Source organism: Typopeltis vanoorti, chromosome 9 (assembly GCF_054136105.1).
Source record: "Typopeltis vanoorti isolate ZY-2024b chromosome 9, IOZ_Tvanoo_1.0, whole genome shotgun sequence".
Classification (NCBI taxonomy): domain Eukaryota; kingdom Metazoa; phylum Arthropoda; class Arachnida; order Uropygi; family Thelyphonidae; genus Typopeltis; species Typopeltis vanoorti.
Genome location: NC_143557.1, coordinates 61,180,916 through 61,201,357, shown reverse-complemented (window position 1 = coordinate 61,201,357; position 20,442 = coordinate 61,180,916). Strand labels below are relative to the sequence as shown.

The 20,442-nt window shown below is 35.5% G+C and overlaps 1 protein-coding gene across 4 annotated transcripts in view; it reads right to left on the bottom strand.

Moving 5' to 3' along the window:
• Prp4k (Pre-mRNA processing factor 4 kinase) overlaps window positions 1-20,442 on the bottom strand; it is a 526,475-nt gene that overhangs the window by 483,248 nt on the left and 22,785 nt on the right. For all 4 annotated transcript variants that reach the window (XR_016548872.1, XR_016548870.1, XR_016548871.1 and 1 more), the window contains exon 2: window positions 18,674-19,351. Coding sequence is in view for 1 of the 4 variants with exons in the window: in XM_090398529.1 (XP_090254655.1) it covers window positions 18,674-19,351 (678 nt within the window). In the remaining 3 variants the exon portion in view is untranslated. The remainder of the gene's footprint in view (window positions 1-18,673; window positions 19,352-20,442) is intronic.

Below are 20,442 nucleotides of genomic sequence, written 5' to 3'. Positions count from 1 at the left end.
AGTATATGGTGCCATCAAACAGTATACTGAAAAAGTATGAGATAATCTAGCAGCTGCATCTGTGATGTCATTTCCCTTAATTCCATTGTGGCTGGGAATCCAGCATAACCAAACATCAAAATTAAGGGTCTTCAAATTTGTACAAAAGTTGTAACACCTCACCAAGCACTGGGTGTGGATTATACATTGGAGAGGAGATAGCCTGTAAGGAACAGGCTAAGAGTCTGTATCAATGATACACTTTTGGTATGAGTTTTCTTTTATATACACAAGTGTGAGCAGAATGGCATGCAACTCAGCTATATAATTACTGCAATTAAGTCAGATCTGGGTGGAGATAGTAATGTAAGGAAACACAACAGCACAGCCAAGACACATCTCTAATCTTGAATCACAGTATAGATGGGAAATCAGAGTAGGCTACTCTGTGTGCATCAAACAACTGAAGGCAGACAGAAGATGGTGGATGAGACTTCTGTAGTTAACAAAGTAAGAGGTTGCAAGATGGGATGTAAGCCTGCCATAGAGGAATGCTGTTTTGTATGGTGCAGATAAGCTACTAACATTCATGCCAATATCTTCCATAGCCTCTTTAATGTGCATACCAAAAGGATGAATGGCAGTCTTACGTGTGTAACAGTGAACTTCCCAACACAGAGAAAAGAGACCAGTCAATGTAGGATGACCTGGAAAGGACTTTATTTTTAGGGCATAATTAAGAGACAATTGTTTTCGTGAAAGTGATAGAGAGGGTTTATTTGATCCAACATAAAAACTTTGAATGGGCAATGTGCAGAAAGCACAAGTATCTATTTGGATACTCTGATGATGGTTAGGGTCCAATCACCGGAGCATGCTCTCCCTTGCAGAACTATAAACCTGGGATCCATAATTAAGGTTTGAATATACAAGTGTGCAATAAGTACAGAGCAAGGAACATCGATCAGTATCCCACTCTGTAGAAAACAGACTGCAAAGAATATTCAATGCTATTTTGCACTTTTGACGAATGTGTGCTTTCTGTCAAAGATGAGTCCCAAGAACTTGGAGTCAGATGCTACTAAGATGATAGTTTGTCCCATTCTTAAATCAGGATTGGGGTGAAGAGTGCATTACTGGCAGACATGTACACACAGTTTTTTCTGCAGAGAGTCTGAACACATGACAAAACAGCCAATGAGGAGACACGATCGAATGCTTGTTGAAGTTGTCTTTCAATGAACCTCATATCGCAGAAGTGATACTAAATTCAGTGAAGTCATCAACATAAAGGCAATTGCCTACTGTTGAAGGAAGCTGTTTAATAATTGAATTCACTTTAATAGCGAAGAGGGTCACACTTAAGACAGAGCCTTGATGGATTCCCTCTTCTTGATGATATGGTTGAGATAACGTTTCCCACACAGACTTGAAAGACTTGGATGGATAGAAAGTTTTTAATACAAATAGAAGGGTCCTCACACTAAGATTAAACAGGTCTTTTAATTTGTGATATCTCCAGGCTGTGTCATAAGTTTTTTTTTCATGTTAAAGAACACTGAAATCACATGTTCTCATTTCAAGAATGTACGTTTCTAAAAAGACCAAATGATTGAAGGTTGATCAGTGTCTATAAAAGCCACATCGTGTGTTGAAAAAGTTTGTTGTACCAGAGAAGCCTTGCGTTTACCATTTTTTCCACGACCTTACAAAGACAGCTAGTCAGCGCACCTGCACGATAATTGTTGGCATGTGGTGGATCCTTGCCTGATTTGGGGGATTGCAATAACAATGGACTAATGCCAAGACTCCAGAAACTCTTCCTCTGTGAATATGCTCTTGTATAATAAGAGAAGGAGATCCATAGACGATGATGGGAGGTGTTTTATCTCATAATGCATGTCATTAGAGCCTATGGTGCTAGGGTGAGACGAGAGCTCTTTTGAGAAGAGTCTCTTTGAGATCCTCCTTAAGAAATGGCTAATATTGTATGACTACATCCCCATGGTACAAAAGCTTAGCTGCTGTTTCTCTTGTTGCTCTTTCAATGTTAAAAGATCAGGAGGATATGAAACTGTTGCTGAGATTTTAGCAAAGCTTTCTTCCAAAGTGTCTGCGATAGCTTTGGGATCAGCAACAATACATCCATTATGGTCCAAGGTAGACAAACAGTATATTCTTTATCTACCTTTCACTTCCAGATTTTATCACATACAATTTTTGCACTGGTTGTTTGATTAATCGATGATGTAAATTGAATCTAGGATTGTTTTTGACCCTGATATCTCACACAATGTGCTTTAGCCTCACCACATTTATTATTATTATACAACACCTCCAGGGAGTCCAAAGACTCATCGTGGGAGAGTGTGTCAACAGCATCAAACAATTGATCCCCTTCCAACTGCTAACCATACTCAAACTTGCTTAACTTTTTGCGTGAGCCATTAGTAGCATTTATATGCTAAGTTTGTTGTGGTAGGATATCAACGAAATATACCACACGTTCTATCTATTTTGTTTTTAGCTGCATGGCACTCTGCGTTTCATCAATGCTTTGGATAGAGTGGAAATTGAGATGATGTTTCTGGAATTGCCATTGACAATACAATGTTACATACTTCACTGCTTCGTTGATAAGTGTTTGGCTTACTGCTTCAGTATTAAATTTTGCAAGATGGAGAAACAAGTATTCCAGTCAGCCTGGTCCATTTTCTACATGGACCTCCGTGTTGGAGGCCAAGGTTCCTGTGAAGATAAGTGCTAATAATGGAAAAGTGATCGCTTCTGTATATGTTTTCTTTGACATCCCATGTGAGCAGTAGAAAAATGGCAGGGAAGCAGATTGTAAGATTGATTGCAGAATGAGAGCAGGTAGGCATACGGAAGAAGATATTTACTCCGTTATTAATAAGGGAAAGGTCATGGTTGTCAAGTATTTCAACGATACGACCTCGTCTATTCATGTTGGTGCTACCTCACAGAGTGTCATGTCCATTGAATCACCCATTAGAAATATGAGATGAGGCAGTTGTAATATGAGATTATCAGGTTCCATTTCATTGAATTCAGAACCCAGTGGTAAATATATTCAGCATACTGTGATAAGAACCCCCCCACACACACACACACACAGATAGGTTAATAGCTACTGCTTCCAGAGCAGTATTAAACCGGAAATGATGGAAAGGAGATTGCTGCCCACGAGATTAGCTACTCCACCATGAGTGATTATCTCCAGTTCTGTCCTTGTGTACAAGTGTGATAATCCTGAAAGTAGGGTCTTCACTGGGTTTTAAATATGTTTCCTGCAGACAGAAACAAAAAGGTTTGTGTTTCTGCAGCAGTTGCTTGATATCATTGATATTCTGACGAAACCCACAACAGTCCCATTGTAAAAATTTTCCTACATTTTAAGTTTCCTAGACTTCTCTGATTTCCAGGAGGTTGAGGACTTGCCATTGTCAGCTTTATATTTCTGATTAGATTTTGGGAAGTATGAACGACTAGAGTCAATCTCTTCCTGTGGAAAAATATCCAATATATCATTAGAAGTGTCAGGATCACTGATTATGTTCATGTTACTTTCAGTGGATACTGAAGTAACCATTTTTTCTGTGGAGGGTGTGGTCTTTAAGTGATAACCTTGCAATAATTTTTTTTTCATGAGTGAGTTCTCATCAAAGAACCATTTTTGGGCTTGTTTCTGGAGTGAGACTATACACTGTGCAACTGCTCAACAGAGAAGCAGTCACAATACTGATATGATATATTTTGTTCTGTTTTTATCTTTTGTATTTCTCTTTTTGTCCTTCAACTTTTGACATAAACAGGAGTATGATGGAATATGTGGAATGAAGAAGACTAACTGAGATAGTGTAATTTGCAAAGCCTTGTGAGCAGGAGAAGAAAAAGTGATATGACTGAGACATAAGTGGTTGTTACTTAGTAAATATGAAAAAAATTTTTCCATAGAATGTGATACAGGGGTAGAACAAAGGCCATCCCTGTAAAATGTATAAATTTGTGAGCCAAGAAAGTGAAGAAGAGGTTCTCTTTATGAACAATGGGTGATGAGTGGAATGTACTGCTGGAATGTGGTGAATGCAGCCCCATTTGTGTGACAGCATATACCTCCCATGATGAGTGTTTTAACTACATGGGGTCTAGTGTTAATAATAATATGTAGTTGAAGTCTGCAGAATTCCTTAACTAAATGGAATAACTGCTTTCACATACCTGGCATGAAATCAGATAAAAAAAAAAAAAAAACACAAAGACAACTATGAAAATAGGCAGGGCTAATGAAAACATCATCCTGAATGGAGACAGAACAAGTAAAATATTTCAGCTATTTAGGCACAAAAGATGACAAATTAAATATAAAAACAGACAACAGAATAAGCAGAAATGTTATGGTTTGAACACAAGACTGTGTTCAAACCAATTTTAACTTTGAATCTGAGAGCTTGGTTAGAAATGAAACAAGTGATCAAAGACCGGAGAGGAACACATAGTTCTGATTCCGAAAGTTCTGAGGAGAATTTTGGGAGTAAATACATGGAAACAATTGCAGAACCATATTAAAGATGAGAATATTAGGAAGGAATTTGACATTGTTAGAATTTCAGAGTGTATGAGTATAGCTAATCTAAGATGGTATGGGCACTTACACAGAATGAAAAAGTTAGCAAAACAAATGTCTGATGCTAGGATGGTAAGCCCCCCTAAAGGAACAGCATGATCTAGGTGAAATGATGCAGTTAAAGTTCCTTAAAACAATATTGTAACCCTGATTGATGAGATTAATTTGGAGAAAATTGTTGATAAGAGCTTAAGAATAATATCAACTTATGATGTAGTACTATTACAGCATCCTATACAACACACTATCATAGTACATCTCTTGAAAGCAGTGGCATAGCTAGAAGGGGGGGGGGGGGGGGGCACTGAACCTTTTTGAACTTTTATAGTTAATTCTAAAATACAGTCTCGAGAACTCGTTTCCAAATACTACTGTGAATTTTCCTCCCAATTGCCGTAAGTGTTGCTAATTGAGAGAGGAGTTTTTCTAAATAAAACTGATTATTAAGAATTACTAGGAAATAGACTTCGCCAATGTCATCGACGATTTTGTTAACAGAAAAGCAAGAAATATAACATTTTAGAATGTTGAAATTAAAGTTTTACTTCAAAAATAAACATAGTGTTTCAATTTATTTCCCTATACGTTGACTTTTTGTAGTATTTTTGATGTGTATTGAGAGTGGCAGCAAACTCGGGGACCGCCCCGGGCAGCAAAAGCTCTAGCTACACCTCTGCTTGAAGGTACATATCAAAGATTCAATTGATGAGCTTCAAGTTGTAAAAAAAAATCTAAAAAGTCTGATAAGTTACTCAAGATGTCTACCTTCTACTTAGATACACATTTCTGCATGCAATAAAATCATTGGACGATTGTTTTGAACATAGTCTGAAGCATAGAAAATTCTCCAATGCACTGAATTTCTACAGATAACCTTCTGTACATATGCTAACACTTTAATGTGTGACAATAATTAAAAGTAGAAAGATCAAGCTGACCTGGGTTAAGGTCTATATCAATTAATCCATAATAATGCTTAAAGGCATAAACAACACCAAGAGGTAAAAAAAAAAATACATTTATTATGAAAAATTGATTATTAACTGTTATTATGAAAAAGTGTTGCAAACTGATTAATTTCCAAATGCAAACATGGCCCACTCAAATTGCAACCTAACCATTAATAAATTTAGTTTAATCCTTTATCCAAGTGTGAGCAAACAAAGTTTGCACCTGAAAGTATCTTCAGGACTGGGAGTAAGGTAATACAACACCGGGCAACTCGTTGAAAAGGTGGAGCAAGCTTACATCACTCCTATCTCAGTATCTCCCATAATGTAAAACACATCTCCTTGCGGATATGTTAAATAAACTTTCAATAAAATTACGCTAAGTTATAATATATCGCTGATGATTGATAGTTGAACTTTTTTTTTTTTTTGCAGACGTAACACGCAGGAAAGTGAACTGTTTGCCCTCTACTAGTGACAGAAACTTTGCCTTTCGTATTAAATAATGCTGTGTCCCATTCTTAAATCAGGATCTGCGTGAAGGATATATTTTCAACAAAAGTGTACACAGACAGTTTCTTTTGCTGAAAACTTGAATCCATTACTAAGAATCCATGAAGAAATGCAATCAATTGCTTGTTGAAGTTGTCTTTCAATTATCTTCATACTGTAGAAGTGACAGTAAATTGTGAAGTCATCAAAATAAAGAATATTGTATACTGTAGGAGAAAGCTGTTCAGTTACTGAATTAACCCTGATAGCAGAGAGTATAACATCAAGACAAAAACAGACAGAAACTTAAAGAACATCCTCTTCCTGATAATACAGCCAAGAGCCTTAGCTGGACAGAAAGTTTTTAATAAAAATGCAAAGCTGTACCCTCTCCCCCCTCAAAACCAAGATTAAAAAGGTCTTTTAATAACCATATCTCCAGGATATGTCATAAGCTTTTTCAACATCAAAGAAGACTGAAACCAGATGTTCTCGTTTCAGGAAAGCAACATAGAGACTAAATGGTCCCATGCTGATTGGTGTCTATGAAAGCCACATTGTGTGTTGGAGGGAAGTTTGTTGCTTTCAGATTACCAGAGAAGCCTTGCAATTACCATTTTTTTCCATTATCTTACAAAGACAGCTGATCATATTGCAAAGTCAATAATTTTCTGCTTGTGTTGGATTCTTTCTATGCTATGGGATGGCAATGATAATTGACTTATGCCAACAATCTGGGATCTCTTCCTCTGTAAGTATTTTGTTATACAACAAGAGAAGGAGATTCAGAGAAGGTGACTGATGTTTTATCATCTCATAATGGATTTCATTAGCCCCCCCCCCACTGCACTCCTGTTCTTCCTTAACAAATGGCTAATTGTATTACTTTAGCATACTTACAGAAATTACTAACAGCTGTTTCTCTTGTTCTTCTTTCAATGTTGATAATTCAGATGGGTGCTAAGATTTTAGCAAAACTTTTTCCCAAAATATCAGCCATGGCTTTGGGTTCAGCAACAACACATCCATTACGATCCAAGGTACACAAATTGTGTGTTCTATGTCCACCCTTCATTTTCTGGATTTAACCCATACGATTTTCAAGTTGTTGTTTGATTAATAGATGAATCCACGATTGCTTGACTCTGACATCTAACATAGCATGCTGTGGTCCAAGCACATCTGATGCAGTAGGATGTCTATGAAATATACCCCATGCTCTGTTCTGATCTCTTTTGGCTGTGGCCATTCAGGGTTCCAATAAGGTTTATACAGTGGAAACCAAGATGACACTTTTAGAATTGAGGCTGTTTCTGCCTGGTTAACACCATCTGTGATATAAGAGGGTGGTTTAAAAAAGTTCTCGGCTTAACAATGAAAAAACGAATTTATAATTTCAAAAGTATTTTATTTTTCAACATAATCTCCCTTAAGACTAATACATTTATTCCAGCGATGCTCAAGGCCATTATCCCGTTCCTGTAGTGGTTCTCAGTAAGATCTGCAAAATACCCCTCTACAGCAGAAATCACCTCTTGATTTGAAGAAAAACACTGACCAGCGAGGAAGAGTTTTAGTTTTGGGAAGAGATAGAAGTCAGAGGGAGCGAAATCTGGGGAATAGGGTGAATGTTCCAACAATTCATAGTGGAGATCCCTTAATTTTCCCATTACCTTTTAAAACACCATTGTGGGCAATTGCATTGTCCTGATGAAAGATGATTTTTTCTTTTCAAACCAGGTCTTTTCTCATGAATTTTTTTGTCTAGTCTGGTTAAAAGATTGGAATAATATACCCCGGCTATTGTTTTACCCTTTTCAAGATAATTAATAAACAAAATAACTTAATAGACGAATCCAAGATTGAATTCGTCTATTTTGACTCTAATGTCTAACATAGCATGCTGTGGTCCAAGCACATCTGAAAGTTGTGCTTGGACCACAGCTTTTCTTCATGCAAAATATATCCTACACGTTCTTTTGAAATGATTATAGTCTCAGCAATTTTATGCACTTTGACTCACTGGTCATCCAATACCATATTGTGCACTTGATCAATGATTTCTAGCATTGTTACACTTTTTGAACGTCCTTCACAGGGATCATCTTCAAGGCTGGTACGGCCACATTTAAACTTGGCAGCCCATTTCTTAATTGTCGTAAATGAAGGAGAAGAGCACACATAAACTTCGAATGAATTTCTTTTGGCATTAAACCTTCTTTTACAAAGAATTTTATAACCGAACGATACTCGATTTTATCCATTTCAAGTGATATAGACAACTTTTGCTTCGGACAGCTGTATAAAACAATCTACTTGATAGAATGACTTGTAATTTCGCATGGATGCTTATGACAGATGTACCAACTTAGAAAAAAAAAATCTTGCCGAGTGTAGCCATCTATGGTCGAGAACTTTTCAGACCACCCTTGTACTTCACTGCTTCATTGATAGATGTTTGAGTGACTGCTTCAGCATTAAATTTTACAAGATGGGAACAAGTGGTATCTCGCTAATCCGAACTAATAAAAACTGTGCTCGTTCGGATTAGCGAATTTTCCCCCAAGAGACATCAATAACTAGCATTTAAGACAAAAATAATCAGATTCTAATGGTACATCAATTTAATTCTGTAAATAAATTAACTGATAGAAAAAAGTTACTGTACTGTAATGTAAAACAAAAAAATAATAATAATAATACAGTACACAAGTTTATTTTAGTAAAAAATTTAATTTGTATGTACCTGTATTGTTGAGGATTCTGATTTAATAAAATTGCATAGTTCATTACGTAACTTAATTTGCATAAAAAATATCACTTTCTTGTACACAACACATAAAAAAGTTTTTTATTTCTTTGTAAAAAAGTTACTCATTTTCTTTTGCTTCTTGGAAGCTAAACCTTTTCGAATGCTTCTTCTTGGAGCTGCACATTAGCAACAAAATTTTGTGGAATGGCATATCATTCTGCTTAGCACATTCTATACACATATTAAAATCGTCTTCTAATTTATTCTGTAGCATCATATTTATAATTTCAGCATCTGATTTGATATCGAATTCACTTTCGGTTCTACCTGTAATCCATTCCATAACATCTGTTTGTGAAATTTCAACATCTTGATTTATATTTTTAACCAAATTATGGTTAAATTGAATTTCCTCTTTTTGTGTATATTTGTGATTCATGCCAACAATACAGTACGTACTGTACAGTATAAAAAAAGCAAACGTGAACACATAAATCAAAATAGGCCTCCAGTATAACCGTACAATCGACAGTATGAAAAAAATACTGTACTGTAATAATAATAAAATAAATAATAATAGTTAAAATAATAATTCTTAAATAAAAAATAATAGTACACAAAATAATAATACGTAATACATAAAACTTTTTTCTTTCAAACCGCAGTTTGAATTACTGGAGGGTTCAGACTAAAGAGGTTTGGATTAGCAAGATACCACTGTATTTCAATCAGCATGGTCCATTTCCCACATGGGCATCCATGTAAGGGAACATGGTTTCTGTGAAAGCATAGTGTAAATAACAGGAACATTGCTTCCATTGTTGTTCTCTTCAACATTCCACATGAGCAGGGGAGCAGATTGTAAGATTTATTGTTATTATTATGATTAGGAGGGGAGTCAGTGACTCATCAAGGGAGGCCACATACTACACATACACACACACACCAGCTATCATACTTATTCTTGAATTCATTCACAGTGCTTGCACTCACAACATCCAATGGCAATCCATTCGAATCAAGCACTACCCTATGAGAGAAAAATCTAGCCCTCATTGCCTTCTTAGTGGCATTCATTATCAGCTTTGAAAGATGTCCTCCTGTCCTTTCCCCACTCTCCATAAATTGGAAAATCTGATCATTTGAAAACCTATATATCCCTTCCAGAAGTTTCTAAGTCTCAATCATATCACCCCTCTTTCTCCTGTTTGCTAGTGTCTGCAGTCTACAAATTCTCAATCTATCTTCATAATCAGTATTCCATAATCCTGATATCATTTTTAACACTCTCTGCAATATATTAGAAACACAATGGAAACCAGGAGACAAGACATGCACACAATAGTCCAAATGAGATCTTATCAAGGCTTTGTAAAGAGGCAAAACAACATCCTTATCTTTACATGTTCATTTCAGCATTGCAGTTATCTTTTGAGTTGTTTTTGCAATCTTTGATACATGGCCCTGAACTTCAACTTCCTATCTACTATCATTCCAAGATCCCTAGCCTCATCAGTTTCTTCAAGCATAATCCCAGCAATATAATATTACATTGGATATCTAATCATACCAAAGTGAATGATTTGACATTGACTGACATCCATTTTCCCATGCCTACATTTCCAGCCTATTCAAATCATTCTGCAAGTACTGCATATCAGCAGAATTCCTGATTACCCCCCCTCCTATCTTTGCATCACCATCATCAGCAAATAGCTGTATGTTACTTCTCAAATCCTTCCCAATATTATTAATGTATAGATTGAATAACAGTGGACCAAGCACTGATCCTTGTAGTACACCACTGGTTACCTTAAATCTTGCAGACTCACATTCCCCATATACCATTTTTTGATATCTGTCAGTCAGACATCCTCTTATCCACGCTAATATTCTATAATCCAAACCTATATTCTCCAATTTATGCAATAGTCTACCATGCTATATTCTATCAAAAGCCTTAGCAAAATCCAAAAGTATCATGGTGTATCCATTCCCCTTGTCTAGTTCAATGGTAACATTGCTATAGAATGTGAGCAAATTGCTAAAACATGACCCTTCCTTAGTAAACTCATGTTGCTCATTGCAAAGTAAAGATTCACTGTCAACCCATTTCTGAATGCGAGCCCTAACCAATTTTTCCCAAATCTTCACCACCACTCCTGAGATACTAATTGGTTGATAGTTGGATACATCGGTCTATGCACCACCCTTGTACAATGGAATTACTATACATTCTTTGCATTCCTGTGGAATCTTCGCTGTTGTGAGACTCATACTAAACAGCCTGGTCAAAGCAATAACCAGTTCAGCTGAACACTCTTTAAGCACTCGTGCTGATATTCCCATCAATCCCTATTGCTGAATTCTTATTCAGTTTGTGCAACAGCTCTAATACCTCATCCTCATACAACTGAGTTTCTTCATTCAGTAAAGAGGGCAGTGAGTTCAATGTCGTGTACACCAGGCTGATAGCTTTTAACAAAATGGGCACTCATTAGTTGAACAATCTCTTCTACATCTGTAACTCTCACGCCATCTGCATTTAGAAGAGTTATTTTTTCATATTTATTTTCTTTTACTTGCAGGATATTGACAGAATTCTTGTAGGTTGTCTTTAGCAAGCAGAGTCAGTTTCTTTTTGCAATCAGACTTTGCTTTCCGTACAACAGTTGCGACTATTCAAGCCTGCTGCTTATAACGTTCATAACAGACTTCATCCTTATGCACACCATATTCCTTCCACATCATCCTTTTCTTATGAATCTCTTGCTTAATAAGATTGCACATCCATTTGACTCCTACCCTATTTATTCTTCAAACTCTCGGCACACACTCTGATGTTGCATCATTTAAATGCTTCCCATGCACTGTCAACATCTTCCCATCCAGCAACCCATCCCATTCCAATGAACTTATTAGTATATTCCTCAGTTAGTCATAATTTCTGCTTTGTAGTTCAGCATGTAACCTTTTCTGAATGGAACATTCATAAACTTAGTCACTTCCCAAGTGAGTACTGCATGATCACTGTCATCAACCAGAGATAATGGTTACGTCTTTAACTGAAACACCCTCTGACACTATAATCAAATCTAACACTCTTGGACCTTGAGTTCCTTTTGTCACATGCTGCTTGATGAAGTTGTCCCACAACAGCTCAATAAATGCATTTTCATTCTTCTCATGAGATTCTACTGCTACCCAACCAATATTTGGATAAATAAAGTCTCCCATTATGAATACTGTTTTCGCCCTCATCTTGTCTATTTGGTGATGCATTTCTTCATCACCAAATCACTAGCAACCGATCCACCAAGTCTGTAACAACACCCCACTACGTAATCGATCTTGTTAGTTTCCACCTCACACCAAATGGTTTCAAACTCACTGCTACATGAAATACTGTTACTAGTATTACAATCATAGGTCTCAAAGCTAACTGGATTCAAGTCATTCGATATCATTAGCAGTACACCCCCTCCTCTCCTATCCTCTCTATCCTTCCTAAATATACTGTGCACTTTACATTCGATACCAGCTTGTATGTCTGATTCTGATAGCCGGGTATCACTAATGTCTACAATCTGAGGTCCCAACATATTGACTAAGGCAAATTCTACCCCTTTGCAGAACATGAGCTAGAAGGCATATGAAAAAAGGCATCGACTCTGTTATTCATGGATTCACTTGATGATACAACCTCATCCATTCATGTTTGTACCACCCCACAGAGTGTTTGTGTCCATTAAAGTTACCTATGAGAAGTATAGGCTGAAGCAGTTCCAATATAAGATGATCAAGTTTGATCATCTCATTTAACTCAATCTGGGTGGTAAACATATGAAACAATACTGCAATAAGAAATTCCATGGATAGGCAAATTACTACTGCTTACAGTGCAGTATGAAGCTGGACATGACGGAAAGTATGAGTGCCCATTAGGATAGCTATCCTACCCACAAGTTGGGCAATCTTCAATTCTGTCCTTATAAAGATCAGTAAGATTCCTTAAGGTGGGGTCCTCACTGGGTTTTAAATATGCTTCCATCACACAGAAACAGAAAGGCTTGTGTTTCTGCAGCAGAATCTTGATATTATCGATATTCTGTTGAAACCCACAACAGTTCCACTGTAAAAATTTTCTTATTGTTTTGGCTTTGTAGACTTGTCCAATTTCTGAGAGTTTGCAGGATTACATCTGTCTATATTATATTTGTTTATATTTGTCTACTGATTATGGGAAGTATGGATGGTTATAACTTTCTCTGAAAAACTGTTCAGTACATCATCTGATGTGTCAGGATCATTTGATAAGTTACTTTAAGTGGATATTGAAGTATCCACTTAAGGGGGGGGAGTGTCTGGTTTATCTTTAAGTGATATCCGTGCCATATTTTTTTGTCAAGTGGGTTCACATAGAATAGGATCATCTTCAGATTTGTTTCAGCAGTGATGAGACTGTAGGTCATGTGACTGATGGACTCTACAGAGGCACTCATGATCATAAAGTTCAGGTAATGTAATCAAACTGTGGAAAAGACATATTTGTTTGAGATGTTGATATTTTCTTAACTGCCACCTGCTCAGCATAAGAGGATTTTGGGATAGGTGTGAGTGTTGGTTGCTAATTTCTTTTTGCATCCTGATATATTTTGTTCTGTTTTAATCTTTTGTTTTTCTTTTTTTTTATCCTTCCACTTCTGACATGCACAAGAGCAAGCTGGATGATCTCCCTTACTGTTGACACATTTAGCTTTCACTGCAGGCAAAATTAGTTACCATGCTCTTTACTACCACACTGGACATATTTGAGCATATCTTTTTATCTGACATTTAACCATTGACGTGCATATACATCCATAATTACATGAATGCAAAGTGTCTATTAAAGTCAATATAACCTTTGGATATTATAGGACTAATATGGATATATTATTCTTTTTTTTAAATATAATTTTTGATATATTTCATCCATATGACTGGTTAGATGGCTAAAGCATCTCAGTGGATAAGGATGCACAGTCTAACAGGATAGCTGAGATACCCTGCTTTTACAGATGTCAGAGGGGGGTAAGTGTATCAAAAGTAAAGATGTTTCTGGTCAAAACAAAGTGACAATCACTATGTATCATGATATGCCTCGTATCTGTCACTCCCTGATCCTTAATCTCTGAACATATTTCCTCATCTGGAATGCAAAGGAGATCCCACTGTGATATCACTGCTCTAGAAGTGTTTTATGAGATGCAACTGTAATTGGAATTTCACCTACTGATGTAGCCTTTAGTAAATTTTTCTGAGTGTTGCTGACTAGATGTTTCCACAAGAATATTACCAGAATGTATCATGCCAGTCCTAAACCCTTTCATATTTTCCCTACTGGCTTTTCACCTGATGCACAGTGATCAGAAACACTGGTACATTTATGCTGGTATCGTCTTTTGTTTCATACTTCTGTTATCAAATTATGTATCTGCAGTATCAGTACTTGGTTGGAACAGAAGTCCTGAAATATTTGAGGATGAAGGATTAATGCTCAAGAGATTTTTTTGTTCGGTGCCACACACGGACACTCACTAACTAACAAGCAATAACTGCCCTTGGGAGTGGAATGCCAGGGTTAACCCAGATGCTATATCAGCACCATAGTAAGCCTTGATCCTCAACTCTGGACCATGAGGTGGGAGAATTACTGCAATACCATTGACACTTGCAGGCAAGTCCACTGATTGATGATACTGGTCCACTGATTCAAATTTAAAATTGAGAGGCTTTTCCTTGAATCTACTTCAGCCTTCACTATCATCCTGACCTCAGCAAATATGGTTGCATTAAACTGCCTCTCATTTGGAAAACTCTCACCTCAGAGAATCAGCCCAACAGTCAAAAGTAATTTAGGACTATATGCCTTCCTGAATTTCTCCTGATCATTCTCACTTACTGACATAATACCTGTGTACACATATTGATATTAGTGTATTATTTTCCCTTAATGATGCCAATTTAACTTTGGTGAATATTGGAATTAATGGGGTAAAGTTATTTATTATTATATTGGCTTTGTCATTAATTTCCTTAACATCATTAGTAATCAATATATAAGCTTAAACACCAGAACAAAGCAGCTTTATTATAGCAGTGTCCTTATAACCAATTTCAAAATAATAGTTAACGGGAATTTATTCTATGAATTTTCAGTGATCTCGCATCCCATCATTCTATTCTTTTGTCACAAGAAACAAAGGATTTGAATTTTCAGAGTTTATTTTCAAGAGATCATATTAAACTTTTAATGGTTTTTTTTTTTTTTTGGGGGGGGGGGGGGGGTAGAATTCCTGACGTACCCCTCAGAGGATGTATAGGATATGTATGATAGTATTTTCATAAATTTCATTACCAACTTCCAATGGACAATTTCCCTCCAATATTATCAAATCATATATTTCTGTCTTCTAAGGCACAGCTTAGTGTATCCATCCACCTAGACCTTGGGCTTCCTCTGGATCATTTTCCTGCCATTCTGGCAAAAACACTTTCTCCCATTCTGTTTAAGTGACCATATTACCTGAGATTAGCTTTGCTAACACATTCCTGAATGCTAACCATGTCAAGTTCTTTCCTAATGTCTTCATTTTTAATATGATTCTAGCACTAAGGCCATCTGTGAACAGATGGCACTCCTATTCTTTCTCAGGACTCTCACATATGTAGTCTCCAGCCTTTGATCAAGTGTTTAATTTCTAACCCAGCTCTCAGATCCATAAGATAAAATTGGTTTGAACATTGTCCTGTATTAGTGTTTTGACTAACTTCAGTCTTATTCCATATAAATTTATTCACTTGACTTCCTACCATACCAGCTATGCTAATTTTGTGGTCTCTTTCCATATTTAATTTGCCAACTTCACTAAAAATTGTACCTAAATAACTGAAATGTTTTACTTGTTCTACAGGGTCTTCATTCAGAAGGCAGTTTAATGTTTTCAATGTTTCTGCATGTTTTCACTGTGTTTGTCTTTTTATTGATGATTTTCATACCAAATTTATTACAATAATTATTCAATTTAGTCAGGGAATCTTGTACTGAAATCATCTGCATAACATAAAGAGCTGAGATTAACATTTCCAATTTTGACATCAGGTTTAATACCATCTTCCTTCATAATGTGAGCCACATAGATGATGAACAACAGAAGACATAATGTAGATCCTAGTCTCACACCTGATATAACATCAAACCACCTTCCTGTACCTCCTTCAATTCTAACTGCTGACTTACAGTTTAAATAGAGACTAGGTATTGCTCGATACAATGTCTGATTTACATCATATAATTGTAGCATTTTGAAGAGCTTTCATTTGGCAATGTGCTATGCCGTTTCTAGATCTATGAAACTTACAGATCCTTATTATATTCCCAAGATTTCTCAACTATTTGTAAGTGAAAATCTGATCCTGACAACCTCTATTTGGTCTGAATTCAGAGTGTTCTTCATTAAGATTCTCTTCCATAATTTTTATTAGCTGTTTCTCAAGTATACTTGCATAAATCTTACCAGGAACACTCAGTAGGGAGATACCTCTGTAATTCCCATATGCAATTTTATAGATGGTACTATGAGAGCTGTACTCCCATCCAGCATTCAACCATCTGACCTAAGTCCTTCTGAATTTTGCAGTGCAAACACTTTTATACCTTCATATTTCTTGTTGAATATTACTACTATAGCTGCCTTTCCACATTTTAAGTTTTTGATTACTTTTCTTACTTCAAGTATTGATATGTGTTCCTGATTGCATGCCTACTGAGTGTTTCTACCACTGTACTATCACTGTTTGTTTCATTTAGCAATCTCTCAAAGTAATTACTCCAGACATCTAGAATATCTTTATCTTCAGTTTTCATGTAATCTTTATTATCTCTGATTCCTTTTATCTTTCCTCCATTTCTAAGCTTTTCCAATAGACTCAATATTTTGCTACTATCCTGACACCTTCCTTTCACTGCACTTGGAGTTATAAAAGTGAAAAAAAAGAAATTGTGCAAAATCTGCACTTTGAAACCTGCTAATATATGCCAGAGATATTTGATACAGAAATATATTCAAAATGTCAGATTACAGGATTTTGAATTTTCTTTCAGTAATAAAATCAAAAACAGTATGTGACTATTTTATAAAAATGGCACCGACTGTGGTGTTGAGTGTTTTTTATAAAATGAGTTGAATCTGTTTTCTATGACTGTGGGCGAGAGGTTAGAATGGAAAACTGTACTGATCAGTTTAGCATTTGCATTCACTAACAGCAAATAAAATCTTAGGAAGTTCAACGAATTGATAAATAATTAGAAACACAAATGCAATTTTTGTTTTTCCCAAGGAGTTCATATTTGCCACATTCTCAAAGAAATATTTCACTTAAAAAATACATTCAGTTGTAGAAAACATAAATCATAAGGGTAATGTATGGGAGTGGAGATATACTGATTTTAATGATTGCCTTTCTTTTCATTTTGTAGATGTTGCAAGACATTCATATATTCTTCACTAGGTACACAAAGAAACCACCAATTTATATAGTGATTTTTTTTAATGACTTGAAGTAAGATTACATTTGGAACTCTACAAGACAAAATTCTACATAACCAAATGAAACTGGTATGCCATATATACATATATAATTCAACTTTTTTCTCATCATATATGATGAGAAAAAAGTTGACATGAAAATTTGAAAAAGACATGAAATATTGGAAGAATTATTTTAATCCTTTCTCAATGCTGTTTCACTACATTAAGCCTCTAACATGAGTTTCTCCCAGCATTTAAGCCTTAACACATGAATATTTCCATTCTTTTTTTTTTTTTTAAAAAGCAAAAAAAAAAAAGTCATTGCTAAATTTAAGAAATGAAAAAATATCTAATATCACTAAACCAGAGATATTTTATAAAGGTATCAATATGAGATTTCATATGCTAGAATAAATAATAATAAAAAATAATAAATCCCCAAATGTGTTTTTATCTTCTAAATAGAGCAGGCAGAACTCTTTACTCCTAACCAGCTTTTGGAAATCAGTAGGCAGCCAATCTCCACCATTAGTTCGCTGGTAGCTGAATTTGTGGCTATTGACAATTTGAAGATTTCAAATGCAAGAATATGATAGACATCCTCTGCTGTCTCATATTCTAAATACTAAATGGCCCATTATTGTCTGAAATAATGAGAATTCTAAAGTCAGTTTTTCCAAATTGCAGGATGAAAACCCAGAGTTTCCAAAGGAGAGGGGAGAAAAAAAAAAAAAAACTTAACTGGCTGCACATAAGATTAACTAACTTAGCAGTTGGCTGAAAAAAAAAAAAAAAAAAAAAACTCTAGAAAAAGTTTCTCTAATTACAACTAGAAATAAACCTCTAATGGCCTTTGTTCTGACAGTATTGTTTTTTTCAAATTATTTACTAACTTTCAGATTCATTAGATGAAATTAAAAATTTACCCATCACTAGGCTTTATTAACCAGCATAAGGTGAACAGGCAAAAACATTTCTGGAATCATTGTACAAGTCAGCTAATATCATAATAAAATGTCTTTATCATGATATATATTATGATAAAGACATTTGTTTTTACCATAATTTGAATTTTGGTACACAAAATGAAAGGATGATAAAGTAAGCAACATGTCAAGGAGAGAAATTCAGAAAAAAATTACAAAAGAAATCACAGAATGGGAAAAATAAATATTCTAATATTTGGGGAAATGGATGGTTACTTTAAGAAACAATAAGTAAATTAAATAAATAGTATTTTATAAATGTATTAGAATAGAGATTTTTTTTTTAAATAACCTACCTGAAATTAGGAGACTTTTTATGATTAAAATCTGGTGATTCATGTTTTTTCGATGAAGATGATAGTTTGCTATTCATTTTTTCTTTAATATTATGCTTTTCTTTAACTTCTTTATGTCTAATGATTTTAGGTGATGATGGCTTAGGCTTATCCTCTTTATGACTATGATATCCAGAAATAGGGTGTTTCTGTTCAGGTGATGACTTCACAGGAACTAGAGGCAACGAGTCCTTTTTTTCAATAGGTTTACATTCATTTTCTGTATCTACTGGCCTTTGTACTGTTCCATTTTCTGATGTCTTTTTTTCCGGTATTTCATCATCTGAGCTACCATAATCTTCAGGTACCAAAGAAGTACATTTTGCATTCTCTTCTTCAACCTTGGCTAGTTTTGCCTGGATGAGAGCCTTCTGTTTCTCTAGTTCTTCTAAGTTCATATTATTCACTAACAAGTTTTCATCTACACTTGAAATTTGTACTAGTTCTTTATCTGGCTGTTTTTGCTTGTGTTTTTTATGACCACTTCTCTTTTTTTCCTTATGTGAAGAATGTTTATGCTTGTGTTTGTGTTTATGGTGCTTCTTTTTCTTCTTTTTAGCATTAGGGATATTTTCCATTTTACCTAAAACCTTTTTGCAAGCCTCAGAATTTTCATCTACTTCAGATTCACCACTTTCACTATAAAATAAAATAATGAACATTAAATAAAAGTATAAAAAATGAAATTGTTTATAAAATTTAACATTTTAATAAACAATAGGCTAAAAAATTGTTTACTCTTTTAACCTCAGAGCCAAGTTATATGACTTCCATTTTTCAGTGCTTGTATCAAAGTTGGTGGAAACTTCTGGCATTCAAATGGGATATGGTCAATGTGCTTAATTCATTCCCTGCCCCCCCCCGTACTTCTTCAAGTGACCTGTAAGTGTTTATATAAAACATTATGACCATTAAATTTATGAACAACATTAATGCATAGCAAAGCTTTCGACATTTAAATGTCGAAATCGCTGCTAAACCTTTATTAAAAATATACCAACACTAAAAAAATATTCAAGGAGCTTTAATGTTTGAATATCTTTACTTATTAAATGAAGTAAAACAATACCATGTGCTACTTGTACAGGGTGATCAAAATTAAAGTATCCCTGTTTAAGGCCTTGTGGAGCATCACCCAGTGATCCAAATACTGTGAAACTTTGCAGGAATATATTTGCATGATGCAGAAGTAATATCTGAGAAAAAAGGCAGTTCCAAAATTCACCACTGGGGGGCACTGTATGATGTACCAAATGTAGATGTAATTTTTCTGTGTGTAAGAAGGAGAAAAGCAACGCAAGTAGAAATAACACATTTTTAGTCACTTCCATTATGCATTCACAGGCTGTACTGTTCAATGTGCTGCCCTTCCTGGTATGCCACAAACTGCATCCTTTGCAGAGTGTGTTCAATGGCAGAATGCAACTAGTCGGGACATGTTGCACACATGCTGCATTATGCTGTCTTTTAGCACTGGCAAGTTATCGGGATGATCCTGATAAACCCCAGGAGCTAGAAGTCACAGCAGGTTAGATCAGGTGAACGAGGCAGCCATGCAGTGGGAAATTAATGGCTGATCACTCTGGCTTCTGTGAAATGTTCTCAAAGAACTTCCTGTACGGCTCAACTGATATGTTTTTTTTTTGGGGGGGGGGGGGGCATTCTGCATGAAATTGACTGAATCCATGCATAATGCAGTTGTGCCACATGCACTGCTGTAGCTGTGATAC